Source organism: Bos indicus x Bos taurus, chromosome 29, assembly GCF_003369695.1.
Source record: "Bos indicus x Bos taurus breed Angus x Brahman F1 hybrid chromosome 29, Bos_hybrid_MaternalHap_v2.0, whole genome shotgun sequence".
NCBI lineage: Eukaryota > Metazoa > Chordata > Mammalia > Artiodactyla > Bovidae > Bos > Bos indicus x Bos taurus.
The window spans coordinates 747,525-775,247 of NC_040104.1; the positions used below are offsets into that span (position 1 = coordinate 747,525).

Genomic DNA, 27,723 nt, shown 5'->3' on the forward strand with positions numbered 1-27,723 from the left:
GGTGCCGTGGACCCTGGCCGGTGGGTGGGAGCAGGGAGGCCTGTGTGCTGGGGGGCGGGCCTGAGGTGGCAACAGCCCCCATGTGCCTGGCTCTCCATGCCTCACCTGCACCCTGAGGTGCCGAGGTGGGGCCTATGTCGTTCTCTGGGTTTCCAGGAGAGACCAGGCTGCTCACTGCCCCGTGGGGGCCGCCACATGGGTCGGGAACGTGGCGGCCCTCTGCCGGGTGCAGGTCCTTGGGGAGGCAACTTCTGGGAGTCGCCATGTGGGTGCTGGGGCCCCACCATACCGCTGATGCCCCACTCAAGGTTCCCACACCTGGCACCCTGCACAGTCCTCCATGTGCAGCCATGGGGCCTGAGGCTATGCGTGAGAGGCAGCTGGTGGCGCCACTTGGCACGGCAGGTGGATGGTGTGGCCGTCCTGCTTTTTGTTCAAGCCCCAGTTTGTGGACTGCCCAGCTCTGGGCTGGTTTCCTGTTAGCCGATGCCCTCCCTCCACCCACCATTCTAGCTGAGTGTCCATCTGCAAAACAAAAGCAGTGCCGGGGTGCTGATGGGAACGTGTGGTCTCTAGAGGGAAGGGTCCCGTGGGGCCATAAGCGCTGATGACACGGGCCGTCATCTGGCCCCAATTCCCGGTCACAGGGCAGGAGCCTCGGTGTGCCCAGATGACGTGCCTTTTGCTCTGCACTTGGACTCAGAATGTGGGGTGAGCCTGCAGGACTCACTGTGCGTGTCGGGGGCCCGCCTTCTAGAGGGTGGGGGTCTAGGGGACAAGTGGGCCCAGGAGTTCCTTCCTGGAGAGTAAGCCTGCTGAGCTCAGGCAGGGCGACCCCCGCCACAGGTGGGGTGCAGGGTCCCTTAAGACGAGGGTGTCACGGGAGAGTGGTCCTGAGCTAGGAGCGGGGCAAGGGCCTGCAGGGGAGGGGAGGGGAGGGCCTGGGGCCACAGCAGTGTCCCTGCTGGGCCCAGACTGATGTTGGGCCAGTCCTGGGGACCAGGAGTGGATCTGGGGGCTCTGAACGCGAGGGCGTGGGAGCCAGCAGGAGTCTTCGTGAGCCTTCGTGCTTTGACCAGTGCGTTTATTTGTCACCCGTTCACCGGGGCTGTGGGGCACAGCGCCTGGTGCCCCCTCCCCAGGGTGAGCTTTGTCGGCAGGCAGCTGGGGTGCTCCTCCCCCTTTGCTTCCCTCTGTGCGCCGTGACCTGTGTCTCTCCCCGATCCTCTGCTCGGGGGCCCGGCCTCCCAGGAGCCCGTTCTGGACGGCCTTCCTTGCTGCTCTCACCCCGGGTCCTGGTCCCAGCAGGCCTGGAGGCTGTGTGCACGAGCCGTGGGCGTGCAGGCAGTGCCCTGTGTGGCCCCGGAGGCCAGCCAGTCCAGTGCAGCCTGCTGGGTCCAGTCGGGTCTGCAGAAGCCCACCTGCACCTCCTTTCTCTCTGGGGGCCCAGGCGAGCCCCCTCGGAGGCTCTCGGAGGCCGCGGCTATGCCTCGGGAGGGGCTGCGGGGCCCAGCGCGTCGGGGCGGTTTTGTGGATGCAGCTCTAGTCTCCGCAGCGCCGGCGGCGGCACGCACAGCTGCTGAACACTTGCACCGTGAGCACCAGCTGCTGCCCCCGCACCGCAGGGTCCGTGCAGGGCAGCACGAGCTGCTCCTCGTAGGAGCTGACGGGGTGGCAGCAGCTGCAGGTGGTGGCCACTTGCATGGTGTTGGTGTTGAAGCTGCAGAGGAGCAGTGGTGGAGCGTGCGTCAGGGCAGCTGCCTCAGGGTGCCCCTCCCGGGCCCTTGGAGAGGTGGGCGCCAGGATCCCAGCCTGGGCCTTCAGGCAGGGGCTGGCTCCCGTTTCTGAGCTCCCCTGCTCCCAGCAGGTGTGGCGCAGACAGGTGTGTGTGTGGGGGCCAGGGTGACCTGACGGGGCGGCACGCTGCTGGGGCTGGGAGCTCTCGGTGGATCTTCCCTAGCTTCTGTGAGAAGTGCCTCTGTTGGGCAGGGCGGGCTCCCAGCCCAGGACCCGGACAGGTGCTGCACAGGGCCGATGGCTCACCTGGCCGAGGAGGTGCACACACCCTCGCAGTGGGTCACTGTGATGTTGGCCGTGCACCCCTGGTAAGTGACTTCTTCCTCAGACACCTTCACGCTGCAGGCCCCTGGGCGTGGAGAGGCAGGCGTCAGACAGCAACCCCGGGGCGTGGCCTCTGGGGGCTCCGCACCTGGCCCCCTCGAGAGCAGGAGCTGACGTACCTGGCTCTAGGACGGGGGTTTTTAACCCCTTGTTCTGCGGCACAGTGGGTGGTGCTGGCTCCGCCGAGGGAAGGCTGCCAGCTGCCTGACTGCTTAGATGATCTGAACGGGGCCACTTGGGCACCTGCCCACAGTGGTGTCTCTCCTGGGTCCCCACCCTGGGGCCCGGGCCATCTCCCCTTGTCTGAGCCCCACCAAGGTCAGACCTCACAGCTTTGTGTAGAAACAAAGCCTAACGTTAAGTCTCTCGTTGTGTTTTTTCTTACTGAAAACTGGCTGCATTGGATGTCCCTTAAGGTCGAGGGTTTCTCAGAGGGTGAGGCCGATTCCAGCCCTGGCCCTGGTGGAGCCATGCTCAGCCCCCAGCCTCCCTCGCCACCTTCCCTCCCGGCCCAGCACCAACCTGTGGGCGGAGCTGTCTCTGATCTGCTGGTCTCAGTACCTGTGAGAGGGATGGGGTAGGTGTCAGTGTACCCCATGGGAACAGATGGTATCGCACGAACTCCCTGCAGCGGTCTGTGCTACTGGGGGCAGGCTGGATGTGGACCCGGCTGTGAGCTCTGCCCTGCATCCATTGCAGTGGACAGGCTTGGGTGCCCGTCAGAGAACTGCCAGTGTGGGACTTCAGTGAAAAAGGGAAGACTGCACAGTGGCTCTCACCTTCCCACCTGCCCCCATGCGAGGCCTGCCTGTGGCTTCAAGCCTTGCCTGCCTTGCTTTTCCACTGGAGGTGAGGTGAGAGGCTTGGTAGGGACAGAGCTCGGGGTGCGTCCCTATGGTTCCCATTGCCCCAGCCCTCCTCTGCTCCATCTCCTGCTCCTGCTCTCACCCCACACTCTGGTCTCCTCCTCGACAGGCAGCCTCTCCCTGGTCCTCGTCCCTCAAGAGAGCAGGCTGCCTGTCAGTGCCATCCTGCAGTGGCAGGTGTCCCACTGTGGGAAGCCTGGGGATGCATGCCATGCAAGGGAGAGGCATGCCATGCAAGGGAGAGGCATCCCTGGAGGACAGGGGGCTCGGGCAGGTCTCGAGCAGGAAGGCAGAGCAGAGCTGGAGGCACCTGCAGCACTGAGGCCTGGGCACCCCAGCCACTAGTTCCAGTTCAGCCCCTGGCAAGCACCTGAAGTGAGCTGTGTGTGTGCTTTCTGTAACCTGGGTGAGGCTGGCCAGGCTGGAGTTCACTGACCTGGCCAAGAAAGGCCGAGGAGAGGCCCAGAGGACATGTGAGCAGCATACAGCAGAGGGCAGGATGGAGAGGGGGTGGGGGAGCTGTGGCCCTGTCCTTCCAGACACCCCCAGGACATGGCTGAAGCACCAGAGCTTGGAGACCTGGGGTGGCACGCCAGGGCTGGCCAGAGGCTGCGGCTGCAGCTCCAGCTGGTTGTGCATGACCCCAAGTCTGCTCGTGGTCCTGTGCTGCCCGACCGTCCCTAGGCAGGGCAAGTGATAGCTTTAGAGGGGAGAAACATACACTTGCTGTGAGAGCCGGACCAGCCTCTGTGGGTGTGGGCAAGGCGTGATGGGGTGCAGCAGAGGTTGGGGGAGAGGCAGCACCCACAGGGTCATCAGGAGGTGTGAGGGGACAAGAAAAGGCGGGGATCCAATGGGAGTGGCCCAGAGTGTTGTCCAGAACACACAGACAAGGCTGAGAAGTGTGCCCCGTGGGTCATGAGGTGGCTGCAGAGCTGTCACTCACCTGCAGAGCTGGGAAGAGATGTGACGAGAGAGGAGATGGACTGGCTCTCAGTGGACACAGACCTGGTGGTGGGGAGGGAGGAGCTTCCGTGTGCAGTGATGGAGCTGGCTAGGAACACAGTAGTCTGCAGCCTGGTGGTACTCGGCTGTCTGGTGGTGAGGTTGGTGGCTGGAGAACTTGGGACGGCTGTCACCCCCAGTGTAGAAGACAGGAGGCCGTGGGTGGGGGTTTGGGTGGTGAGAGAGGTGGACTGGGCGGTGGTGGACTGAGAGGATGGGACAGAGGAAGTGGGACTGCTGACCGTGGTCCGGGGTGTAGACAGGATGACCGTACTAACAGTGGGGGCAGGGGACAGGGTGGGAGCTGATGGAGGTGACAGGGAGGCCCTGATGGGTGTGGAGGCGGCTGGGGAAGGGGGGCTGGTTGGCAGGGACGCTGTTTGTGACATGGTCAGAGGTGCAGAGGGCGAGGGACTGTGTGGAGCTGAGCTGACGCTTGGGATGCTGTGTGAAGTGGAGACTGCAGAAGGGGAAGGGGAAGACGATATCAAAGGAGAGGTGTTCGAGGACCCGTGAGGAGGAGGAGAGGAAACAGTGGGCAAGGAGGAGGGGATTGGGACAGTGGAAGAAGAGGGGTAATGGGGAAGAGTCGACACAGAAACAGAAGTGGTTAAAGGACTTTGGCTTGGGTTCAGAGAAGCTGGAGAAGACAATGGAGAGCTGAAGCTAGAGCTTTGTAGTGGTGCTGTGCTGACTGAGCTCTGGGTTTGTGTGGTCCCTGTTGTGGTCTTTGTGAGTGGCAGGGTTGTGGGTGTGGTGCTCCCTATTGTTGTTGTCAGCAGTGGGGATATGGATGTGGGTGCCGTGGATGTGACCGGGACGTGTGTCAATGGCGTTGGGGTGCCAGTAGGCTTTGTGGTGGAGTAGGTAGCATGGGACTCAGTTGGGGTGATGACTTGGTGAGAGGTTGAAGTCACAGATGTTGACACATGGATGGGAAGGGTCTCTGGATGTGATGGGGTGGAATGGGTGGTGGTGGTCCGGAAGGATGTTCCTGTTGGCAGAACTGTTGTGTGAGAGGTGGTGTGGACAGAAAAGGTGGCACTGGAGTGAGTGGTGAATGGAGTGTGTGGCCCAGTGGGGGCAGCTGTTGTGTGTGTCACGGGTGTTCCAGTGCCTCTACTGGTAGATGGAAGGGAGATAGTACTGAGCAGTGGAGAAGTGCTTACAGGGAGGATGGTTGAAGTAGAATGTGATATTGGGGCTGTGGAGGTTGTTATTGTGCTGACCAAGTTTTGGGCTTGAGTGGTCCCTGTTGTGGTCTTTGTCAGTGGTGGGACTGTAGGTGCAGTGGTCTTTGTCCGTGGTGTGGCTGTGGATGTAGTGGTCTCTGTGGTGGTCTTTGTCAGTGGTGTGGCTATAGGTGTGGTGGACCCTATGGTGGTCTTTGTCAGTGGTGTGGCTGTAGTGGTTTCTGTTGTGGTCTTTGTCAGTGGTGTGGCTGTGGGTGTGGTGGTCTCTATCAGTGGTGTGGCTGTGGGTGTGGTGGTTTCTGTCAGTGGTGTGGCTGTAGTGGTTTCTGTTGTGGTCTTTGTCAGTGGTGTGACTGTGGGTGTGGTGGTCTCTGTCAGTGGTGTGGCTCTGGGTGTGGTGGTTTCTGCTGTGGTGGTTGTCAGTGGTGTGCCTGTGGGTGTGATGGTCTTTGTCAGTGGTGTGGCTGTAGTGGTGTCTGTGGTGGTCTTTGTCAGTGGTGGGGCTGTGGTGGGTTCTGTGGTAGTCTTTGTCAGTGGTGTGGCTGTGGTGGTCTCTGTGGTGGTCTTTGTCAGTGGTGTGACTGTGGTGGTCTCTGTGGTGGTCTCTGTCAGTGGTGTAGCTCTGGGTGTGGTGGTTTCTGCTGTGGTGGTTGTCAGTGGTGTGCCTGTGGGTGTGATGGTCTTTGTCAGTGGTGTGGCTGTAGTGGTGTCTGTGGTGGTCTTTGTCAGTGGTGGGGCTGTGGTGGGTTCTGTGGTAGTCTTTGTCAGTGGTGTGGCTGTGGGTGTGCTGGTCTTTGTCAGTGGTGTGACTGTGGGTGTGGTGGTTTCTGTCAGTGGTCTGTCTGTGGGTGTGGTGGTCTCTGTCAGTGGTATGGCTGTGGGTGTGATCTCTGTTGTGGTCATTGTCAGTGGTGTGGCTGTGGGTGTGATCTCTGTTGTGGTCATTGTCAGTGGTGTGTCTGTGGGTGTGGAGGTCTCTGTCAGTGGTGTGGGTGTGGTGGTTTCTGTGGTGGTCTTTGTCAGTGGTGTGGGTGTGGTGGTCTCTGTGGTGGTCATTGTCAGTGGTGTGGCTGTGGATGTGGTAGTTTTTCTGGTTGTCTTTGTCAGTGGTGTGCCTGTGGGTGTGGTGGTCTCTGTCAGTGGAGTGGCTGTGGATGTGGTAGTTTTTCTGGTTGTCTTTGTCAGTGGTGTGGCTGTGGGTGTGGTGGTCTCTGTTGTGGTCTCTGTCAGTGGTGTGACTGTGGGTGTAGTGGTTTCTGTGGTGGTCTCTGTCAGTGGTGTGACTGTGGGTGTAGTGGTTTTTGTGCTGGTCTCTGTCAGTGGAGTGGCTGTGGATGTGGTAGTTTTTCTGGTTGTCTTTGTCAGTGGTGTGCCTGTGGGTGTGGTGGTCTCTGTCAGTGGAGTGGCTGTGGATGTGGTAGTTTTTCTGGTTGTCTTTGTCAGTGGTGTGGCTGTGGGTGTGGTGGTCTCTGTTGTGGTCTCTGTCAGTGGTGTGACTGTGGGTGTAGTGGTTTCTGTGGTGGTCTCTGTCAGTGGTGTGACTGTGGGTGTAGTGGTTTTTGTGCTGGTCTCTGTCAGTGGAGTGGCTGTGGATGTGGTAGTTTTTCTGGTTGTCTTTGTCAGTGGTGTGCCTGTGGGTGTGGTGGTCTCTGTCAGTGGAGTGGCTGTGGATGTGGTAGTTTTTCTGGTTGTCTTTGTCAGTGGTGTGCCTGTGGGTGTGGTGGTCTCTGTCAGTGGTGTGGCTGTGGATGTGGTAGTTTTTCTGGTTGTCTTTGTCAGTGGTGTGGCTGTGGGTGTGGTGGTCTCTGTCAGTGGTTTGGGTGTGGGTATGGTGGTGGTTGTCAGTGGTGTGCCTGTTGGTGTGGTGGTTTCTATGGTGGTCTTTGTCAGTGGTACGGGTGTGGTGGTCTCTGTTGTGGTCATTGTCAGTGGTGTGGCTGTGGGTGTGGTGGTCTCTGTCATTGGTGTGGCTGTGCTGGTTTCTGTGGTGGTCTCTGTCAGTGATGTGACTGTGGGTGTAGTGGTTTCTGTGGTGGTCTCTGTCAGTGGTGTGACTGTGGGTGTAGTGGTTTCTGTGGTGGTCTCTGTCAGTGATGTGCCTGTGGGTGTAGTGGTTTCTATGGTGGTCTCTGTCAGTGGTGTGACTGTGGGTGTGGTGGTTTCTGTGTTGGTCTTTGTCAGTGGTGTGGGTGTGGTGGTCTCTGTTGTGGTCATTGTCAGTGGTGTGGCTGTGGGTGTGGTGGTCTCTGTTGTGGTCTCTGTCAGTGGTGTGGCTGTGGGTGTGGTGGTCTCTGTCAGTGGTGTGACTGTGGGTGTAGTGGTTTCTGTGGTGGTCTCTGTCAGTGGTGTGACTGTGGGTGTAGTGGTTTCTGTGGTGGTCTCTGTCAGTGGTGTGACTGTGGGTGTGGTGGTCTCTGTCAGTGGTGTAGGTGTGGTGGTTTCTGTGGTGGTCTTTGTCAGTGGTGTGGGTGTGGTGGTCTCTGTTGTGGTCATTGTCAGTGGTGTGGCTGTGGGTGTGGTGGTTTCTGTTGTGGTCTTTGTCAGTGGTGTGTCTGTGGGTGTGGTGGTCTCTGTCAGTGGTGTGGGTGTGGTGGTCTCTGTTGTGGTCTCTGTCAGTGGTGTGTCTGTGGGTGTGGTGGTCTTTGTCAGTGGTGTGGGTGTGGTGGTTTCTGTTGTGGTCATTGTCAGTGGTGTGGCTGTGGGTGTGGTGGTTTCTGTTGTGGTTGTCAGTGGTGTGGCTGTGGGTGTGGTGGTCTTTGTCAGTGGTGTGCTGGTCTCTGTTGTGGTCTTTGTCACTGGAGTGGCTGTGACTGTGGTGGTTTCTATTGTGGTTGTCAGTGGTGTGGCTGGGGATTTGGTGGTCTTTGTCAGTGGTGTGACTGTGGGTGTGGTGGTCTCTGTCAGTGGTGTGGGTGTGGTGGTTTCTGTTGTGGTCTTTGTCAGTGGTGTGACTGTGGTGGTTTTTGTGGTGGTCTTTGTCAGTGGTGTGGGTGTGGTGGTCTCTGTTGTGGTCTTTGTCAGTGGAGTGGCTGTGACTGTGGTGGTTTGTGTTGTAGTCTTTGTCAGTGGTATGGCTGTGAATGTGGTGGTCTCTGTCAGTGGTGTGGCTGTGCTGGTTTCTGTGGTGGTTTCTGTCAGTGGTGTGATTGTGGGTGTAGTGGTTTTTGTGGTGGTCTTTGTCAGTGGTGTGTCTGTGGGTGTGGTGGTCTCTGTTGTCTTTGTCAGTGGTGTGACTGTGGGTGTGGTGGTCTCTGTCAGTGGTGTGACTGTGGGTGTAGTGGTTTTTGTGCTGGTCTCTGTCAGTGGAGTGGCTGTGGATGTGGTAGTTTTTCTGGTTGTCTTTGTCAGTGGTGTGGCTGTGGGTGTGGTGGTCTCTGTCAGTGGAGTGGCTGTGGATGTGGTAGTTTCTCTGGTTGTCTTTGTCAGTGGTGTGGCTGTGGGTGTGGTGGTCTCTGTCAGTGGTGTGGGTGTGGGTATGGTGGTGGTTGTCAGTGGTGTGCCTGTTGGTGTGGTGGTTTCTGTTGTGGTCTCTGTCAGTGGTGTGACTGTGGATGTGGTGGTTTCTGTGGTGGTCTTTGTCAGTGGTATGGGTGTGGTGGTCTCTGTTGTGGTCATTGTCAGTGGTGTGGCTGTGGGTGTGGTGGTCTCTGTCATTGGTGTGGCTGTGCTGGTTTCTGTGGTGGTCTCTGTCAGTGATGTGACTGTGGGTGTAGTGGTTTCTGTGGTGGTCTCTGTCAGTGGTGTGACTGTGGGTGTAGTGGTTTCTATGGTGGTCTCCGTCAGTGATGTGACTGTGGGTGTAGTGGTTTCTGTGGTGGTCTCTGTCAGTGGTGTGACTGTGGGTGTAGTGGTTTCTATGGTGGTCTCCGTCAGTGTTGTGGCTGTGGGTGTGGTGGTTTCTGTTGTGGTCTTTGTCAGTGGTGTGACTGTGGTGGTTTTTGTGGTGGTCTTTGTCAGTGGTGTGGGTGTGGTGGTCTCTGTTGTGGTCTTTGTCAGTGGTGTGACTGTGGGTGTGGTGGTCTCTGTCAGTGGTGTGGCTGTGGGTGTGGTGGTCTTTGTCAGTGGTGTGACTGTGGATGTGGTGGTTTCTCTGGTTGTCTTGGTCCATAGTGTGACTGTGGGTGTGGTTGTCTCTGTTGTAGTCTCTGTCAGTGATGTCACTGTGGGTGTAGTGGTTTTTGTGGTGGTCTTTGTCAGTGGTGTGGCTGTGGGTATGGTGGTCTTTGTCAGTGGTGTGGATGTTGTGGTTTCTGTCAGTGGTGTTCCTGTGGGTGTGGTGGTTTCTGTGGTGGTCTTTGTCAGTGGTGTGCCTGTGGGTGTGGTGGTTTCTGTTGTGGTCTCTGTCAGTGGTGTGGCTGTGGGTGTGGTGGTCCCTGTCAGTGGTGTGGCTGTGGGTGTAGTGGTTTTTGTGGTGGTCTTTGTCAGTGATGTGACTGTGGATGTGGTGGTTTCTGTCAGTGGTGTGGCTGTGGGTGTGGTGGTCTTTGTCAGTGGTGTGGCTGTGGGTGTGGTGGTCTCTGTTGTGGTCTCTGTCAGTGATGTCACTGTGGGTGTAGTGGTTTTTGTGGTGGTCTTTGTCAGTGGTGTGGGTGTGGTGGTCTCTGTTGTGGTCTTTGTCAGTGGTGTGGCTGTGGGTGTGGTGGTCTTTGTCAGTGGTGTGACTGTGGGTGTGGTGATCTTTGTCAGTGGTGTGGATGTTGTGGTTTCTGTCAGTGGTGTGTCTGTGGGTGTGGTGCTCTCTATTGTAGTCTCTGTCAGTGGTGTGACTGTGGGTATGGTGGTGGTTGTCAGTGGTGTTCCTGTGGGTGTGGTGGTTTCTGTGGTGGTCTTTGTCAGTGGTGTGCCTGTGGGTGTGGTGGTTTCTGTTGTGGTCTCTGTCAGTGGTGTGGCTGTGGGTGTAGTGGTTTTTGTGGTGGTCTTTGTCAGTGATGTGACTGTGGATGTGGTGGTTTCTGTCAGTGGTGTGCCTGTGGGTGTGGTGGTCTCTGTTATAGTCTCTGTCAGTTGTGTGACTGTGGGTGTAGTGGTTTCTGTGGTGGTCTTTGTCAGTGGTGTGCCTGTGGGTGTGGTGGTTTCTGTTGTGGTCTCTGTCAGTGGTGTGGCTGTGGGTGTGGTGGTCCCTGTCAGTGGTGTGGCTGTGGGTGTAGTGGTTTTTGTGGTGGTCTTTGTCAGTGATGTGACTGTGGATGTGGTGGTTTCTGTCAGTGGTGTGGCTGTGGGTGTAGTGGTTTTTGTGGTGGTCTTTGTCAGTGATGTGACTGTGGATGTGGTGGTTTCTGTCAGTGGTGTGGCTGTGGGTGTGGTGGTCTTTGTCAGTGGTGTGGCTGTGGGTGTGGTGGTCTCTGTCTGTGGTGTGGGTGTGGTGGTTTCTGTCAGTGGTGTGGGTGTGGTAGTCTTTGTCAGTGGTGTGACTGTGGGTGTGGTGGTCTCTGTGGTGGTCTTTGTCAGTGGTGTGGGTGTGGTGGTCTCTGTTGTGGTCTTTGTCAGTGGTGTGACTGTGGGTGTGGTGGTCTCTGTCAGTGGTGTGGCTGTGGGTGTGGTGGTCTTTGTCAGTGGTGTGGCTGTGGGTGTGGTGGTTTCTCTGGTTGTCTTGGTCCATAGTGTGACTGTGGGTGTGGTTGTCTCTGTTGTAGTCTCTGTCAGTGATGTCACTGTGGGTGTAGTGGTTTTTGTGGTGGTCTTTGTCAGTGGTGTGGCTGTGGGTATGGTGGTCTTTGTCAGTGGTGTGGATGTTGTGGTTTCTGTCAGTGGTGTTCCTGTGGGTGTGGTGGTTTCTGTGGTGGTCTTTGTCAGTGGTGTGCCTGTGGGTGTGGTGGTTTCTGTTGTGGTCTCTGTCAGTGGTGTGGCTGTGGGTGTGGTGGTCCCTGTCAGTGGTGTGGCTGTGGGTGTAGTGGTTTTTGTGGTGGTCTTTGTCAGTGATGTGACTGTGGATGTGGTGGTTTCTGTCAGTGGTGTGGCTGTGGGTGTGGTGGTCTTTGTCAGTGGTGTGGCTGTGGGTGTGGTGGTCTCTGTCTGTGGTGTGGGTGTGGTGGTTTCTGTCAGTGGTGTGGGTGTGGTAGTCTTTGTCAGTGGTGTGACTGTGGGTGTGGTGGTCTCTGTTGTAGTCTCTGTCAGTGATGTCACTGTGGGTGTAGTGGTTTTTGTGGTGGTCTTTGTCACTGGTGTGACAGTGGATATGGTAGTTTCTCCTGTTGTCTTGGTCCGTGGTGTGGCTGTGGGTGTGGTGGTCTTTGTCAGTGGTGTGGATGTTGTGGTTTCTGTCAGTGGTGTTTCTGTGGGTGTGGTGGTCTCTGTTGTGGTATTTGTCAGTGGTGTGACTGTGGGTGTGGTGGTCTTTGTCAGTGGTGTAGCTGTGGGTGTGGTGGTTTCTGTTGTGGTCTCTGTCAGTGGTGTGGCTGTGGGTGTAGTGGTTTTTGTGGTGGTCTTTGTCAGTGATGTGACTGTGGATGTGGTGGTTTCTGTCAGTGGTGTAACTGTGGGTGTGGTGGTCTCTGTTATAGTCTCTGTCAGTTGTGTGACTGTGGGTGTAGTGGTTTTTGTGGTGGTCTTTGTCAGTGGTGTGCCTGTGGGTGTGGTGGTTTCTGTTGTGGTCTCTGTCAGTGGTGTGGCTGTGGGTGTGGTGGTCCCTGTCAGTGGTGTGGCTGTGGGTGTAGTGGTTTTTGTGGTGGTCTTTGTCAGTGATGTGACTGTGGATGTGGTGGTTTCTGTCAGTGGTGTGGCTGTGGGTGTGGTGGTCTTTGTCAGTGGTGTGGCTGTGGGTGTGGTGGTCTCTGTCTGTGGTGTGGGTGTGGTGGTTTCTGTCAGTGGTGTGGGTGTGGTAGTCTTTGTCAGTGGTGTGACTGTGGGTGTGGTGGTCTCTGTTGTGGTCTCTGTCAGTGATGTCACTGTGGGTGTAGTGGTTTTTGTGGTGGTCTTTGTCAGTGGTGTGGCTGTGGGTGTGGTGGTCTTTGTCAGTGGTGTGGATGTTGTGGTTTCTGTCAGTGGTGTTTCTGTGGGTGTGGTGGTCTCTGTTGTGGTATTTGTCAGTGGTGTGACTGTGGGTGTAGTGGTTTTTGTGGTGGTCTTTGTCAGTGATGTGACTGTGGATGTGGTGGTTTCTGTCAGTGGTGTGGCTGTGGGTGTGGTGGTCTTTGTCAGTGGTGTGGCTGTGGGTGTGGTGGTCTCTGTTGTGGTCTTTGTCAGTGGTGTGACTGTGGATATGATGGTCTCTGTCAGTGGTGTGGCTGTGCTGGTTTCTGTGGTGGTTTCTGTCAGTGGTGTGATTGTGGGTGTAGTGGTTTTTGTGGTGGTCTTTGTCAGTGGGGTGGGTGTGGTGGTCTCTGTTGTGGTCTTTGTCAGTGGTGTGATTGTGGGTGTGCTGGTTTCTGTGAGTGGTGTGGCTGTGGTGGTTTCTATCAGTGGTGTGATTGTGGGTGTAGTGGTTTTGTGGTGGTCTTTGTCAGTGGTGTGGGTGTGGTGGTCTCTGTTGTGGTCTTTGTCAGTGGTGTGGCTGTGGGTGTGGTGGTCTTTGTCAGTGGTGTGACTGTGGGTGTGGTGATCTTTGTCAGTGGTGTGGATGTTGTGGTTTCTGTCAGTGGTGTGTCTGTGGGTGTGGTGCTCTCTATTGTAGTCTCTGTCAGTGGTGTGACTGTGGGTATGGTGGTGGTTGTCAGTGGTGTTCCTGTGGGTGTGGTGGTTTCTGTGGTGGTCTTTGTCAGTGGTGTGCCTGTGGGTGTGGTGGTCTCTGTTATAGTCTCTGTCAGTTGTGTGACTGTGGGTGTAGTGGTTTTTGTGGTGGTCTTTGTCAGTGGTGTGCGTGTGGGTGTGGTGGTTTCTGTTGTGGTCTCTGTCAGTGGTGTGGCTGTGGGTGTGGTGGTCCCTGTCAGTGGTGTGACTGTGGGTGTAGTGGTTTTTGTGGTGGTCTTTGTCAGTGGTGTGCCTGTGGGTGTGGTGGTTTCTGTTGTGGTCTCTGTCAGTGGTGTGGCTGTGGGTGTGGTGGTCCCTGTCAGTGGTGTGGCTGTGGGTGTAGTGGTTTTTGTGGTGGTCTTTGTCAGTGATGTGACTGTGGATGTGGTGGTTTCTGTCAGTGGTGTGGCTGTGGGTGTGGTGGTCTTTGTCAGTGGTGTGGCTGTGGGTGTGGTGGTCTCTGTCTGTGGTGTGGGTGTGGTGGTTTCTGTCAGTGGTGTGGGTGTGGTAGTCTTTGTCAGTGGTGTGACTGTGGGTGTGGTGGTCTCTGTTGTGGTCTCTGTCAGTGATGTCACTGTGGGTGTAGTGGTTTTTGTGGTGGTCTTTGTCAGTGGTGTGGCTGTGGGTGTGGTGGTCTCTGTCTGTGGTGTGGATGTGGTGGTTTCTGTCAGTGGTGTGACTGTGGGTGTAGTGGTTTTTGTGGTGGTCTTTGTCAGTGATGTGACAGTGGATGTGGTGGTCTCTGTCAGTGGTGTGGTGGTGGGTGTGGTGGTCTTTGTCAGTAGTGTGGCTGTGGGTGTGGTGGTCTCTGTTGTGGTTGTTGTCAGTGATGTGACTGTGGATGTGGTGGTCTCTGTCAGTGATGTGACTGTGGGTGTGGTGGTCTTTGTCAGTGGTGTGGCTGTGGGTGTGGTGATCTCTGTCAGTGGTGTGGTGGTGGTGGTTTCTGTGGTGGTATCTCTCAGTGGTGTGGCTGTGGGTGTGGTGGTCTCTGTCAGTGGTGTGACTGTGGTGGTTTCTGTGGTCGTCTCTGTCAGTGGTGTGGCTGTGGATGTGGTCTTTGTCATTGGTGTGGCTGTGGATGTGGTTTCTGTCAGTGGTGTGGCTGTGGGTGTGGTGGTCTCTGTAAGTGGTGTGGCTGTGGGTGTGGTGGTCTCTGTCAGTGGCGTGGCTGTGGGTTTGGAGGTCCCTGTGGTGGTGGTTGTCTGTGGTGTGGCTGTGGGTGTCGTGGTCCCTGTGGTGGTGGTTGTCAGTGCTGTGGCTGTGGGTGTGGTGGTCCCTGTGGTGGTTGTCAGTGGTGTGACTGTAGGTGTGGTGGTGGTAGTCAGTGGTGTGGCTGTGGGTGTGAGCACTGTCTCTGTGACAGGGGTGTGTGTTGATAGAGAAGGGGTGCCAGTTGTCTTTGTGGTGGAGAAGGTTGTGTGGGACTCGGTCGGGGTGATAACCTGGTGAGAGGTTGGAGTCACTGAGGAGGTGGCCGATGTTGACACGTGGACAGGAAGGGTCTCTGGAGGTGTTGGGGTTGGGTAGGCTGTGACTGTGGGTGTGGTGGTCTCTGTCAGTGGTGTGGCTGTGGGTGTGGCTGTGGGTGTGGTGGTTGTGGGTGGAGTTGATGTCTGGGGTGTGGTGGGGACAGGGAGTGGAAGGGTGGTGCTGGAGTGGGTGATGGGCATGGCCGTGGAGGGAGGAGCCGGTGTGTTGGGGCTGGCGCTGCCCTCGGCCCCAGTGGTGGGGGCCGTTGGTCTCAGGCCCGTGTGTGCTGTGCTGGGCCCTGTGGTGCCCTCTGGCGGTCGTGGGGGCTCCGTGCGCTGTGTCTCCTGGCTGATGGGGGTTTCGGGGGTCCATCGATGTGTTGAGGATGCTGTTGAAAGCAGGGCGTCATTTCACTCCCTCCCCCTCGTACCCTGCTTTGGGGTCGCCCACGCCTTCCACATCAGCCTCCACACCTGTGGCTCTAGTGTGCCTGCGGGGTGTCCAGCAGCTTTCTGGATGACTCTGGTTCCTCTCCCAGCCCCCTGTCCCGGCATTGTCTGTGGGCCCTTGTTGCATCCTGAATGTCTGCAGTGGGTTTTGGGGTCCCTCCCTAGCAGCCCTACTCTCAGGGTGGGCTCCTCTGCCCCGGCCTCAGGCAGGTGCTTCCTCTTCCCTCCTGCTCTCAGGGGAATGGGAAGTTGGTGGCCCTGCCCCCGAGCTGGGGCCTGTGCGTGGCTCAGGGGCCTTTTGGAGCCCTTGCACCCTGAGGCCTGTGGATCCCTCAGTGAGGGTGGCCATGGGGGAAGGCTGCTTGGGTCTGGTGGTCTGGGAGATGTATAGAGAGGAGTGTAATGAGCTGGGAGGGCCGCCCCCATCTTAGACCCATGGTCATAGGGGCCGCCCAAGGCCGCTCTCTTCCCTGTGGCCCAGAGGCTCAGGCTGGGCACCAGGGCTGCCCCGTGGAGGCCTCTCTGCAGGGACAGACAATGGTGGCATGCTTACTTGCGGGGTTCCCTGTGGCAGTCCCCGACGTTGCCAGGCTTGGTGAGGCATTCCCTGTGGCGGTCCCTGATGTTGCCAGGCTTGGCGAGGCTGCTGTGGTGCGCACCGTGGCCCGAGCTGTGGACTGCGTGGCGGTGCTGAGGGAGGGCCCCGTGGGCCGCGTGGTGGCCCAGGTCACGGGAGGGCCCGTGGCTGTGGACCTTTGCGTGGCTGTGGGGACCGGTGCAGATGTGGCCCGGGTGGTGACAGCAGAGGTGCTCCAAGGTGACTCTGCAGGGACGGTGCCTGGTGTCCCCTTCAGCCCCACCCACACACCCCGGGTGCTTCCTCACACACTGTTGGGCCTCTGCCTGGGCCTTACCCTCCGAGGAGACCGTTGGTTGTGTCCGGGTGGTCGGGGCTGTCCCTGCCTGTGTGGATGAAGAAGCCGTGGCTGGGAGGCTGGGCGTCTGCATGGGCCCCGTGGGTGTTGTTGGGGAGCCGAGCCCAGTGCTGGGGATCAGCGCGGTGCTGGCCGTGGCCGTGGCCGGCGTGGTTTCTGTGGCAGGCGAGCCTGTGGGGGACACGCGTGCTGCTGCTGTGGAGTCGGCAGCTGCCCCCGCACGCCCTTGAGGAGGAGCCCTCTTCCCTGCTGGGCCTCTGAGCCTCCTTTGCTGGGCAGGCGGCCCCGCGGTGCTCAGTGGCCGGGCGTTGGGGCCTGCCCGCCCTTCCCGTCTGGCTCCTTCCCCCAGGGCTGGCCCAGGTGCACCTGCCCCCGACACCCGTGTGCCCGGCTGCTGCCCCGGTGGACAGACAGAGGCTGGCCTCCTGGGCCGTCCCGTGGAGTAGAGCCGGGAGAGCCGGGGAAGAGCCCGCATCACCACGATCCCACTCGTGTGTGCAATCACCTGTTGGCGCTGGCGTGCTGGGCACCGGCACTGCAAGAAGGGGGCTGGTCAGGAGCGCTGCCCTCCCGCCCCCTGCCCCCCACCCAGGGAGGCCCTGCAGAGCCTTCGGTTGTGTCCCAGGGGTTGTCAGGAACCCAGGGGTTGGAGCTGCCATGGAAGTGTCGGGACTCCTGCTTCCCATCCTTCCCCCACTCCCCATGTCGGCATGGATGGGCCTGGAGGGGACTGGCAGGGCCGGCCGGATGCTGCCCCAGGGTCGCTGCAGGTGATGGTCAGTGCCCCCCAGCTGCCTGTTGCTGAACCCAGGGGAGGTCCCTGCCCTGAACCCACACTCCTCAGCAGGCCTGGGTATGCCCTGCGACCAGGGCCGGGAGAGTGGGTGTTTGGTGCATCCACACTCTCAGAGGCTGGGAGAGTGGGTGTTTGGTGCACCCATACTCTCAGAGGCCAGGAGAGTGGGTGTTTGGTGCAGGGAAGCAAGGGCTGACCCTTTTCCCTGGGTGTCTGGCTGTGTCCCAGGGAGCAGGGTGCACAGGGGCTCACCGGGAGCTCTGTGAGGGGTGGGGGCTTGCGGGCAGTGGGCTGAGCTTACTGCATGGCATGCACGTCCCCTTGTCGTGATCGAAGTACTCATCCCGGGAGCAGTTGTAGCAACCTGAGAGGTGCACGCAGAGAATGGCCAGACCTCAATGCCCGAGCCGGAAGCCCCTCTTCCCCCGGCCTCAGCCCTCCCGGAGGGCCTGTCAGGCTCCCTGCCATCTGGCTCCCCATCCCGCCTGTCAGTGGTCCTAATGCTGCAGGCCGCCCTCCTCCCATCTCTCCCACGCCCAGACCTTCGACGTTGTCAGGGACGCTCTGTGGTGACGCGGGGCAGAGGCACGGCTGGTAGTGCCACGTGCAGTTGGCCTCCTGGGTGTACTGGAACTCGCCACCCACCTGCGTGTGCGTGTTGTAGAACTCACAGTACACGGCTACGGGGAGGGGCACCATCAGTGGTGGAGCCGGGCTCAGGGTCCCCCCGGGCTCAGGGTCCCCCCAGGATCAGGGTCCCCCCGGGATCAGGGTCCCTCTGCTGGGCTCAGGGTCCGCCCGCTGGGCTCAGGGTCCCCCCGCCGGGCTCAGGGTCCCCACAGGCTCAGGGTCCCCACGGGCTTAGGGTCCCCCCGGGATCAGGGTCCCCCCGGGCTCAGGGTCCCCCTGGGCTCAGGGTCCCCAGGGTCCCCCTGGGCTCAGGGTCCCCCTGGGCTCAGGGTCCCCACAGGCTCAGGGTCCCCACGGGCTCAGGGTCCCCCCGGGCTCAGGGTCCCCCTGGGCTCAGGGTCCCCACGGGCTTAGGGTCCCCCCGGGCTCAGGGTCCCCCCGCCGGGCTCAGGGTCCCCCTGGGCTCAGGGTCCCCACGGGCTCAGGGTCCCCCCGGGCTCAGGGTCCCCCCGCCGGGCTCAGGGTCCCCCTGGGCTCAGGGTCCCCACAGGCTCAGGGTCCCCACGGGCTTAGGGTCCCCCCGGGATCAGGGTCCCCCTGGGCTCAGGGTCCCCAGGGTCCCCCTGGGCTCAGGGTCCCCCTGGGCTCAGGGTCCCCACGGGCTCAGGGTCCCCCCGGGCTCAGGGTCCCCACGGGCTTAGGGTCCCCCCGGGCTCAGGGTCCCCCCGCCGGGCTCAGGGTCCCCCTGGGCTCAGGGTCCCCACGGGCTCAGGGTCCCCCCGGGCTCAGGGTCCCCCCGCCGGGCTCAGGGTCCCCCTGGGCTCAGGGTCCCCACAGGCTCAGGGTCCCCACGGGCTTAGGGTCCCCCCGGGATCAGGGTCCTCCCGGGCTCAGGGTCCCCATGGGCTCAGGGTCCCCCCGGGCTCAGGGTCCCCACGGGCTTAGGGTCCCCCCGGGATCAGGGTCCCCCCGGGATCAGGGTCCCCCCGGGCTCAGGGTCCCCACGGGCTCAGGGTCCCCCCGGGATCAGGGTCCCCACGGGCTCAGGGTCCCCCCGGGCTCAGGGTCCCCACGGGCTCAGGGTCCCCCCGGGATCAGGGTCCCCCCGGGCTCAGGGTCCCCATGGGCTCAGGGTCCCCCCGCCGGGCTCAGGGTCCCCCCGCCGGGCTCAGGGTCCCCACGGGCTCAGGGTCCCCACGGGCTCAGGGTCCCCCCGGGATCAGGGTCCTCCCGGGCTCAGGGTCCCTCTGCTGGGCTCAGGGTCCGCCCGCCAGGCTCAGTGCCCTTCAGGGATCAGGGTCCCTCTGCAAGGCCTCCCTGGGCATGGCCTGCCGCCCATCCTGGAGAAGCGCCGCAGCCTGGCAGCTCAGCCACGGCCCTGCAGAGGCTGGAGGGCCAGAGCAGGACTCACGGCAGAAGTCAGGGGACCGCCAGTCCACACACACGCCCTTGTCCACGCAGGCCTTGGCGTAGGCGGCCACAGCATCACATAGGCACTCGCAGTCCCCGCCAGTGTCGCACGCACACGTGTCCTGCACGCAGGCCTCGTAGTAGGGCAGGCGGTAGACCTGTGGGCGCCCCTCGGGGTCAGGTGGGACCTGGCCTGGCCCCACTGACCTGCCCAGACCGCTTGGCGTGGGCGGGGCGGGGCGCGGGAGCGATGGGGCGGGACGGGGCCCACCAGGTGGGGAGGGGCAAGGGCGGGCGGGGCGAGGGCGGGACGGGGCGGAGCCCACCTGGCTGTGGTGGGCGGGGCGGGGCCCACCTGGCCATGGTGGGCGGGGCGAGGGCGGACGGGGCGGGGCCCACCTGGCCGTGGCAGGCTGCGAAGGTTTGGCTGTTGATGATGCTGCACTTGCGCTCGGCCCAAGATTGGCGGAAGGTGTTGAGGCTACAGGGGTCCAGCGCGAAGGTGGTGTCGCCGCACAGTGGGCTCTCCTTCCAGGAGTTCACAAACTCCAGCTCGCTGGATGCCAAGTACTTGCTGCGTGTCTGGAAGTCGTCTTTCATATTCCCATTGTAGTTGCCACATAGGCCGCAGAGGGGATCCTGCGGGGGCCGGTGTCAGGTGCCAGGCGGGCAGGGGCTCCCCACACCCCCAGGCCGCAGGGTGGGCAGCAGTACCTGGGAGGCGCGGGTGACCTTGATGAAGACGGTCATGTGCTTGTTCCAGGTGAGGGTCAGGTTGTACGTGCTGCCGATGGTGATGTCCAGCACCAGGTGCAGGGAGCCAGCCTTGACCCGGAAGTGCACGCCGGGGTCCTCCCCGCTCACCGTGTAGTTGGCGTCTGCCAGCACGATGGACAGGCCCTGGGGGGCGCAGCTGTCACCAGCTGCCTGCGCTCTGGGCAGCAGCTCAGTGCTGTGGGTCTTCCCCCTCCTGGCCTGAGCTTTCCTGGCCTGGGGGCCTGCCCTCTAGAGCCTTGTTGGGAGAAGGTCCCAGGGCACCCTGGAATCTGCTGAGGGCTGAGGGTCAGGCTTGGGGGAGACCCCTCCCCGCTGCACCGTTGTCCAGTTCTGGGGGACACTGCCAGCATGGTGTGGACGTGGAGGTCAGGGGCAGAGGTCAGCAAGGATCCTGAGTGGCCAGGCTCTGGGGCCCCATGGCAGTTGGGGAGGCTGCCCGCTTGCTTACCCCCAGGAGGATCTTTATGGCCCTCGAGCAGGTGGCACCCGACTTTGCGCACACGACGTTCTCTGTCAGGATCTTGAAGGTGGGCTGCGAGTCACTGGCATTGCAGCCGTCCTGTGGGGAAGGGGTGTTGAGGAGCCGGCCCCGTGGCCCCCAGCCCCACATTGGCCCCGTGGCCTGGCGCGCACTCACCGTGACCAGGATGTACTCGCAATTGCCATCGAACACAAAGCGCTGCCCGTCAAAGGTGACCACGTGGCCCTCCCCATAGAGGCTGCAGGTGGACGGGCAGTGGGCGCTCTGCTGGCAGGACCATGTCCCGTTTGAGCAGATGCTGTGGGAGGAGCAGGGTGTCCTGGAGTTCGGGGGATGACCTGGGCACACGCGCCCCACAGGACCCTTGGCCTTGTGGGTAGGAGGGGCCCCTGCCAACGCCAAGCACCTGACGACAGTTGGGCCACCAGGGTTTGCGGGTGGGGTTGCAGCTCACCAGCTCTTACAGTCGGTGTGGAGCTCAGCACCCCGGGGATAGGAGATGCCGGCAAACTCGCATGGGCACTCCTCGGGGGGCACGCACTGCCCGCTGGCATTCTCGTAGAGCCCCTTGGCACAGACACATCCGGGCTCACACTTCGTGGGCACCTGGGGGAGGAGGGTCGGTGGCCCCTGGAGGGTAGCCCCACTTGCGGCCACTAGAGCCCTGGGCCCTTCTGAGGCCCCCTACTGTGTTCTTCCCAGGCCTCTCCCTGCATAAACCCTGCTCTGGGCCTTTCTCTTATCAAAGCTGCCCCGCCCCGCCCTTAGGGGCATCACGGCTGGGCTGCTCTAGCCCCTTCCCAAGCAGCAGGGCCCTCAGTCCTCGGGGAGCCCACAGAGGAGCACGCTTGGCGGCCAGGCCGTCGGTCACACGCATCATGGGGTGGGTGGGATGGAGCATGGCCTGCCGTCCCTGAAGGGCCCGTGGGAATCCTCTCATGGACCAAGGAGCTGTGGGACGCCCACTGTGGGAGTGTCCGCCCCAGGGCATCCTCGGCTTCCTCAGGCAGTGGGCTCTGCTCTACCAAGGAGCACCCTTGCCCCTCGCTCCTTACACAGGGGGTGCCAGTGGCCAGCATCTGACAGGTGGGGGCGCAGGCTGCCCCAAACTTGTCCTCCGAGGACTGACTGCAGGACTGGAAGGTCTTTGGGGCTGAGCAGGTTGCTGCAGAGACAAGGGGCCCGGGGTGAGGTGGACACAGAGGAGCCGAGGCCCCCGCAGTCCAGCTCCGCCAGCCTTGGCCGTAGCCACATACCCAAAAGCATCTGAGGCCGCACTGGACAGCTCAACCGCCCACTGATGCAGTGGCTGTGGGAGAGAAGCCGGGTGAGCACTGCCTCGGCAGGGCCGCAGGCCGGGCAGCTGCCCTCCGGAGCCCTTGCTCACCAGACGACCCCGTTGACCATGGTGGACTGGTCGGCCAGGATGAACCCGTGGTTGTCCAGGAGGCAGGGGCACTGGGCCTTGCGCACACACTCGGCCTTGTGGTTCAGGTAGGTGCCCTCGGGGCAGTTGCAGCCGTCCACCGGCACAGCGCTGGGGTGGCACTCGGCCTCGCGGTCAGTTAGTGACAGGCACGTGTGGTCACAGGCCTGGCTGTCGTAGCTGAACGTCTGGTTGCCTGTGCAGGGAATGCCTGCGGGGGTCCGGGGGACAGGAGACAGATCCTGGGGAGGCGCCCTCTGTGCCCGCCTCGCAGGCCACGCCCACCTGCTGTGCCCGCCCCCATAGGCCACGCCCACCCACAAGCCCCGCAGACACCTCCAGCCCCACTTTGCCCGCCGCCACAAGTCCCTCCCACCACACAGGCCCCTCCCACTCCGCTGAGCCCACCACACAGGTCCCGCCCCCCCCACGCACTGCAGTTGTCCACGCTGCTCCTCCAGCCCTGCAGCAGGACGCCCCGTGAGGCGCACGCCAGCGCGTAGTCACCGAGGGCAGCGCAGATGTGCGGGAATGTCTCCTCGTAGTTGCAGGCCTGGTACACGCACCTCTGCGGGCAGACAGTGGCCATGAGCGTCCTCCTGGAACCCCGAGGGTCTCCCCAGGGGCCTCTCCATGCCCACGGCCCCACCCACCTTGTAGAAGGGCTTGGGGTCCACGGTGGCGTGGCAGTTCTCAAACACCGTGCCCTTCTGCACCAGCACCGCGCAGTGGGTCTCCGCACACACCTCTGGGGGGACAGGCGGGCATGGATCAGCTGCCCGGGGTCTCCCGCCCACCCCGCCCCTCCTGGGCAGCACTCACTGTTGAGCTGGCTCATGGAGCAGGGGTCGATCTCACGCTCCAGCGCAGCGGGGCAGTTTCCTGCTCGCCAGGAGTCCACGAAGAGCGAGGCAGTGCCCTCGGCGATGCCCATGCTCGTGGTGAAATCGTCCGTCGTGTCCCCGTTGAAGTTGCCGCAGAGCCCTGGGCCGGTGGCGAGGGTGGGTGGCCTGTGCTCCTTCCTGTCCTGCCCTGCGCTCCCTGAGGCCCCCTCCTCCCCTAACCACACTGGGAGGGCCAGCTGTGGTGCTGGATGGGCTGGGTCAGCGCCAGGCTCTGCCGGGCCCTCCTCCTCTGGGGTGGCCAGGCCGGGCAGGGAGGGGCGTCTGGGCCAGCCCTGGGCAGACTGGGGTGGGACTCACCTCTGGTCTGGCCTCTGAACTGGGGCCCGACGGTGATGTACAGCTGGAACACGGGCCACAGCTGGATCACAAGCTCTAGCCCGAAGGTGGTGACCATCTGAAGGTGGGTGGATGTCTGCCTGAAGACCGTGATGTTTCCTGAGGGGACAGGAGCCTCAGCGGGTGGCCTGCTTTGGGACCCAGCTCAGTGAGGCCCTGGGTGCCGGGTAGGGCTGGGGACATACGAGTCTTGTATGGCAGCCACTTGGTGTCCCCGTTGCTGGTGACCACCTCATCCTGAGAAATCACGATTTTGTCCTGGGGGAAGGAGGCTTGAGTTACAGGGGGCCGGGAGCAGGGGAAGCCCCCACCTCGTGTGGGCCAGGCAGGGTGAAGCGGGAGCTGGGGTGTGTCTGCCTGGGGCACAGGTAGGGTGGCCTCACCTTGCTGGACTTGTAGATGACAGCAACCAGGGAGGTCTCCGAGTGAGAGTACCCAGACTTGTCGAACACAGCCATGAGCGAGCCACCGTCAGGGAGCTGGGGGCTCTGGGGGAGGGTGGCTCAGGTCAGGCCCCAGGGCGCTCACGGTGTCCCCCCGCCTGTGGCGGGGCCCCTGGTGGGGGTGTGTCCTACCTGCACAAGGACGTAGGTGCAGGTGCCATGGAAGCGGAAGGGCCTGGCGTCGAACGTGGTGACGAAGGAGCCGCCCTCCAGGGCACAGCGCCGTGGGCAGGGCCGCTCCTCACACTCCCAGTGGCCCCCCGAGCACCGGCTGTGGGTGGCAGGCGTGACCCAGCGTTCCCCAGCACCCCCCGCTGGCCTGCACGCCCTCTCCCGCGGCCCGGCACTCACCAGGTCTGGCAGGCGGCTGTTGTGACCTCCCCGGGGGCATAAGCCACCCCGCTGAGCATGCAGGGGCACTGGGGCTCGGGAACACAGCTGTGGTTTTTCGAGATGTCATCCAGAACCATCCCTGCAGGAGAGGGGCTTCCTGGGGCTGCGGCTGGGCCCTGCCCCGCCTGTGGGGTCATGGGAGAGCCCTTCCCCTCGGCCCTACCCCCTCCCTGAGTGCTGCCCCATGGGTGGCAGGCCCTGCCCTGCCACCGCCCTGCTCCCTGAGGGTGGGCACCTGCACGTGCACAGGGCAGGCAGAGCCTTCGCTGGGGCAAGTCCCAGTGGAGCGTCTGGGGCCGCGGGTCCTGGCTCCCAGCCTGGGGTTGGGGGCATGGAGGCCCGGCTCTGGGCTCCGCTAGGGGGTCCTGGGAGGGTGATGCCCTCACCTTCTGGGCAGAAGCAGCCGAAGGTGCAGAAGCTGGAGCAGCTGTGCTGCGGGTTGGAGCAGGTCTGCACGCAGGTCTCGCCGCACTCGCGGTACACCTGGTTGGCCGGGCACTGGCCCACAGCTGCAGGTCGAGCTGCCCTGTGAGAGGGGCCTGCGGCCCCCAGCTTGACCCCCCACCACCCGCCCTGGCCCTCTCCTCGTTCCCCGGGACTCACAGCAGAGGTCGAGGCCCCGCCAGCTGCTGACGGGCTGGCCGGCCATGCTGCACTGGCGTGAGTACTCGGACAGCGTGGCGCAGCTGCAGTTACGCCGGCCGGGCTCCACGCATGCGGCCATGTCCGCCTGGCAGCTCAGCAGGAAGGGCTCCTGGGGCACGGTGCACTCGGGCGCCACCAGGGTCAGCAGCTGCAGGCAGGTCTGGGCCTGGACACAGGGCCACGCAGGGTCATGGGGGCCAAGGCACGTTCCCCACCACACACATGCCCTGCAAGGCTGGGGTGTTGCTGGCCTGGGTCCCTGTCAGACCCCATGGGCTGGCCCCACCCTGGTGATAGGCCCCCCACCTCCAACCCCGGGAGCCCGGCCCCGCCGCCTCACACACGTGCTCTGCCTGCAGGAGCCGGGGGCTGGGGATGGCCTCATAGGCACAGATCTCGTTGGGGTCATCCAGCTTCTGGAGGGCAGCGTACTTGTGGGGCTCCAGCAGTTGGCCTGGGGGGGCAGGGCGGGGTCAGCACCCCGGTTGCCGGGCCACAGCGGGGGCCGCCAGCCCTCACCTACCGTTCTCGCTCAGAAACTCGTTGGTCTTCTCGCCGTCGAAGTTCCCACACAGCCCGCACATCTTGCCCATGTACTTCCTCTCCACCAGCACCTGCAGGGGTGGGCACTGCCGTTGGGTGGGCGGGGAGGGGCACAGGGCCCCGGGGCCCCCCAGGAGCTACTCACACCCGCTCCAGGGGCGCAGAGGCCCCTCACAGGGGAGGACCCAGGCCTGCCCGCCCAGCTCCTCACTGGGATCCCCGTTCTCACTAGCTTGTCCTCAAGCCCCTGGGAAGCCCAGGCTCCCCAGCCCGCCCCCCGCCCCCTGCTGACGCCCTCACCATGAGATGGGCACCGGGACCCCACATGACCACCAGCTCCATTTCCAGCTGCTTGGCCAGCAGCCTCACGCTCTGTCCGAAGGGTGTGATCTGGAGCCCGTTGCTGGTGTGGGGCAGGCTGACCACCCTGCAGGGCAGCTGTGGTCAGCGCCGCCCCCGGCCCCCAGCTGCCCCTCCCGGCTTTCCGGCCTACCCCACGTCCTTGATGGTGATGACTGTGTCCTGCACGGTGACCGCAGAGGCCCCCAGCTCCACAATGATCCGGGAGATGTTCCCAGCAGGCTCTCGCCGTAGCTGGACGCTGAAGGTGGATGGGGCATCCTTGCAGACGGCCGCAAAGACGTAGTTGCAGGTCCCCGAGAAGTCGTACGTGTGGCCATCGAAGGTGGAGAAGTGGCCGGCCCCCCACGTGGAGCACCGGCCCCTGTCGTCGGGAGCTGCAGAGAGCGTGCGGTCTTGGAGTTCTGCGTCCTCCCAGCTGGCAGAGTGGGTCTGGAGCCCCTCCCAGTCTCCAGGCGCCCCCCGGGGGTGGGTGGGGAGAGGCCCGCATCCCCATGCCCACCCAGCTCTGGGCTGGGGTCTGCCTCACGGGAGTGTGGGCCTCTGTCGGGGCTGGGCTCTGGGACGTGAAGCAGCAGCTTAGCCCGCGCTCAGCAGGACCCGTGGCCCCCTCTGCAGGAGAAGCTCATCTCCCCTGGGGGAGGGGTGGGCTGGGGTCTCCCCTCGCGGAGACTCCAGGCCACACTCGCCCTGTAGCTGGGCCGTGGCCCTGTGCCCTGGGCAGTTCCTCAGGACGGAGGGCTGCCCGTGAGCCTCATCTGGCTGTGGGGGATCCTTCGCCCTGTGGAGCCCTGGGGGCACCGAGGAGCTGTCCTCCAGACCTGCGAGGACAGGGCCCCCCATCAGCGTGTGGCCGCCCACGTCTGGGGGTGAGGTCCCAGTGCTGGTGGGTGGCAGGGTCATCTGAGTGCGCCCCGGGGTCCCGTCTCTGCCCCGGTCCGCTGTGCCCCCTGCCTCAGGGTGCGCGGGTTCCTGGCCACGCCGACTCCCGAGTCCCAGCATGGTGGCTGCCCGCATCGTCCCTCTGGGTGGCACCAGGAGCGGGCCCGCCTGACTGATGGCCGTGGGGTCCCCAGCCGGCTCAAGGGGTGGTGACTCGGCCTCCTCCCCTACAGCACCCACCACGCGGGTGTGCCCCTGGCACCTCTTCTCAGCTCACCACCAGCCCCCACAACGCCTGGAGTCACGTTGGCTGTGCCACCCTGGACGGGCCCTGTGGGCCTGGCACACACGGTGTTCCTTCTGCACGCTTGGCGGCCTTTCCTGCACTGCCCGTTCTGGTCGGCCTGGGCCCCGCTCAGAGGCCTCCATCCCAGAGTCCCCGGCCTCCAGACCCCAAGGTCGGAGCCTCTGGTCCAGGAAGGCAGGGCCTCCCTCCCGCCTCCCCCGGGGCCAGTGCGGGGTCAGCGCTTAGACACCCTGTCCCGCTCCCAGCCCCACCGTGTCCGCAGCCCAAACCCCCACGGCTCCAAAGCCATGCCCCTCGCCGCCCCTGCGTCCTACACCCACCCTGGCAGGCTCCTGGCGTCTCCCTCCCCCTGGTTCTGGGCCCAGGTCTGGGGGTCCCCAGGGCCTGGATTGGGCCCAGGGAGGTGGTCTTGGCTGGGCAGGGGTCCTGGGTGCTCAGAGCCACCCCTGGTGAGAAAGCTGGTGCCTGGGGGTGCGGAAGGGGCTTCGTGGGAGGTGAGGGGTGGAATGGGCCTAGGGCTGCCCACTGGCCTCGCAGCCTGCCCCTGGGCCGGGCACCTCTCCCTGGCTCCACATTGAGGTTAGAGGGGCCCTGGGGCTGCCAAGGGGCACAGCGGGGCAGGAGCTGAGGAGGTAGGCTTCCTCCTGGCTCGAGACCGGGCTCTGGGTCAGGCCTGGTGCTTGCTGTCAGCCAACAGGAAGGGCTTCCGCTGGCCATGGGGTGACCCCTCTGGGCTGGCCCCTTCTGAGGGGTGCTTGGCTGAGGGTCCTGGAGGAGGAGGAGGGGGACCCATGTCCCCATGGCCTGACAGGTGAGACTGGGTGGGGCGGCCCTTCTAGCCCCCGTTTCTTTGATCCTCACATCATCACACAGGGGAGTGTCACCCCACTTTACAGACCGGGAAACTGAGGCCCAGAGCCCCCCTCGGGCTTGCTATTAGTAGCCAGGACTCCCTGGAGTCAGCTCTCTCCCTGAGTCTTTTGACTTCAGTGCCCACAAGGCCCCCTGCACGCCCTCTGGCTGCCCCTGGGGACCCCAGAGGCCTCTCAGGACCCAGGGCCCGGTGGGGAGTGCCAGTGCCAGGCTTCAGGCACTGAGGCCCCACCACTGTCCCCCGCCCCGCCGCCTGCGTTCCGAGGGACCCCTGTCCCCCGACTCGCGTGGACATGTGGGCCTTGGCCAGCAGGGCAGCCATGGGGCAGGGACAGGCCACCCTGGCCTGTCGGTCGTCTCCTGGTCATCAGCGTCCACATGGCTCGCCTGCCTCCTGCCAGGTCTCTGAGGTGAGAAGGCCTGGAGACGCTCCCACGTGGAGGGGCCCCGAGGGGTCTGGCACCCCGATGCCCATGGCCCCCACTCACCGGCGCCGAGCAGGGCCCCCCCGCAGGAGAGGAGCAGCAGCAGCCGAGGCCCGAGCATGGCGCGAGGCGGGAGCGGCCGCTGCTGGACTCGTGCCTCCGCGGGGGACACCGCGGCCGGCTGCACCAGTGTGACCCGAGCAGGCGCCCAGCGCCTTATGTAGGGTGAGGCTCGCCCGCCACGCCCGCCGAGCCCCACGCTCCGTCCCCCAGCGCCACGGCCGGCCGGGCACCACGGTGGCCAAACAGGATCTCCGGCGCTGCTTTATCAGGACGTGGCCTTTGGAAAATTCTTGAGCAGGCAGCAGCCCCATAATTACTCAC

At 62.7% G+C, this 27,723-nt stretch overlaps 1 protein-coding gene across 1 annotated transcript; it reads right to left on the bottom strand.

The window, feature by feature from the left end:
- Positions 1 to 1,063: 1,063 nt before the first annotated feature.
- Positions 1,064 to 27,460, bottom strand: MUC6 (mucin 6, oligomeric mucus/gel-forming). Its single transcript, XM_027532950.1, has 36 exons — positions 27,403 to 27,460; positions 25,611 to 25,673; positions 24,986 to 25,226; positions 24,793 to 24,919; positions 24,473 to 24,563; positions 24,294 to 24,403; positions 23,908 to 24,115; positions 23,691 to 23,813; positions 23,263 to 23,383; positions 23,044 to 23,182; positions 22,852 to 22,956; positions 22,654 to 22,726; positions 22,430 to 22,567; positions 22,050 to 22,211; positions 21,881 to 21,975; positions 21,663 to 21,795; positions 21,189 to 21,438; positions 21,058 to 21,110; positions 20,857 to 20,966; positions 20,256 to 20,407; positions 19,958 to 20,099; positions 19,769 to 19,879; positions 19,258 to 19,443; positions 18,943 to 19,182; positions 18,545 to 18,701; positions 17,046 to 17,183; positions 16,756 to 16,867; positions 16,213 to 16,242; positions 15,687 to 15,878; positions 15,326 to 15,595; positions 13,426 to 13,955; positions 3,934 to 7,413; positions 2,633 to 2,682; positions 2,241 to 2,472; positions 2,044 to 2,146; positions 1,064 to 1,720 (listed from the first exon to the last, which is right to left on the bottom strand). Exons 1-36 carry the CDS (start codon positions 27,458 to 27,460, stop codon positions 1,543 to 1,545), a joined length of 8,703 nt encoding a protein of 2,900 aa, XP_027388751.1. The 3' UTR covers positions 1,064 to 1,542.
- Between the last annotated feature and the right edge of the window lie 263 nt (positions 27,461 to 27,723).

Coding starts and splice junctions, on each gene's coding strand:
- MUC6 (XM_027532950.1), bottom strand. CDS start 27,460: ATGCTCGGGCCTCGGCTGCTGCTGCTCCTCTCCTGCGGGGGGGCCCTG. Junction 24,564..24,792: donor GTCCCGGTGCCCATCTCATG/GTGAGGGCGTCA, acceptor CCACCCCTGCAG/GTGCTGGTGGAGAGGAAGTA. Junction 21,439..21,662: donor GAGCAGCGTGGACAACTGCA/GTGCGTGGGGGG, acceptor GGACCCCCGCAG/GCATTCCCTGCACAGGCAAC.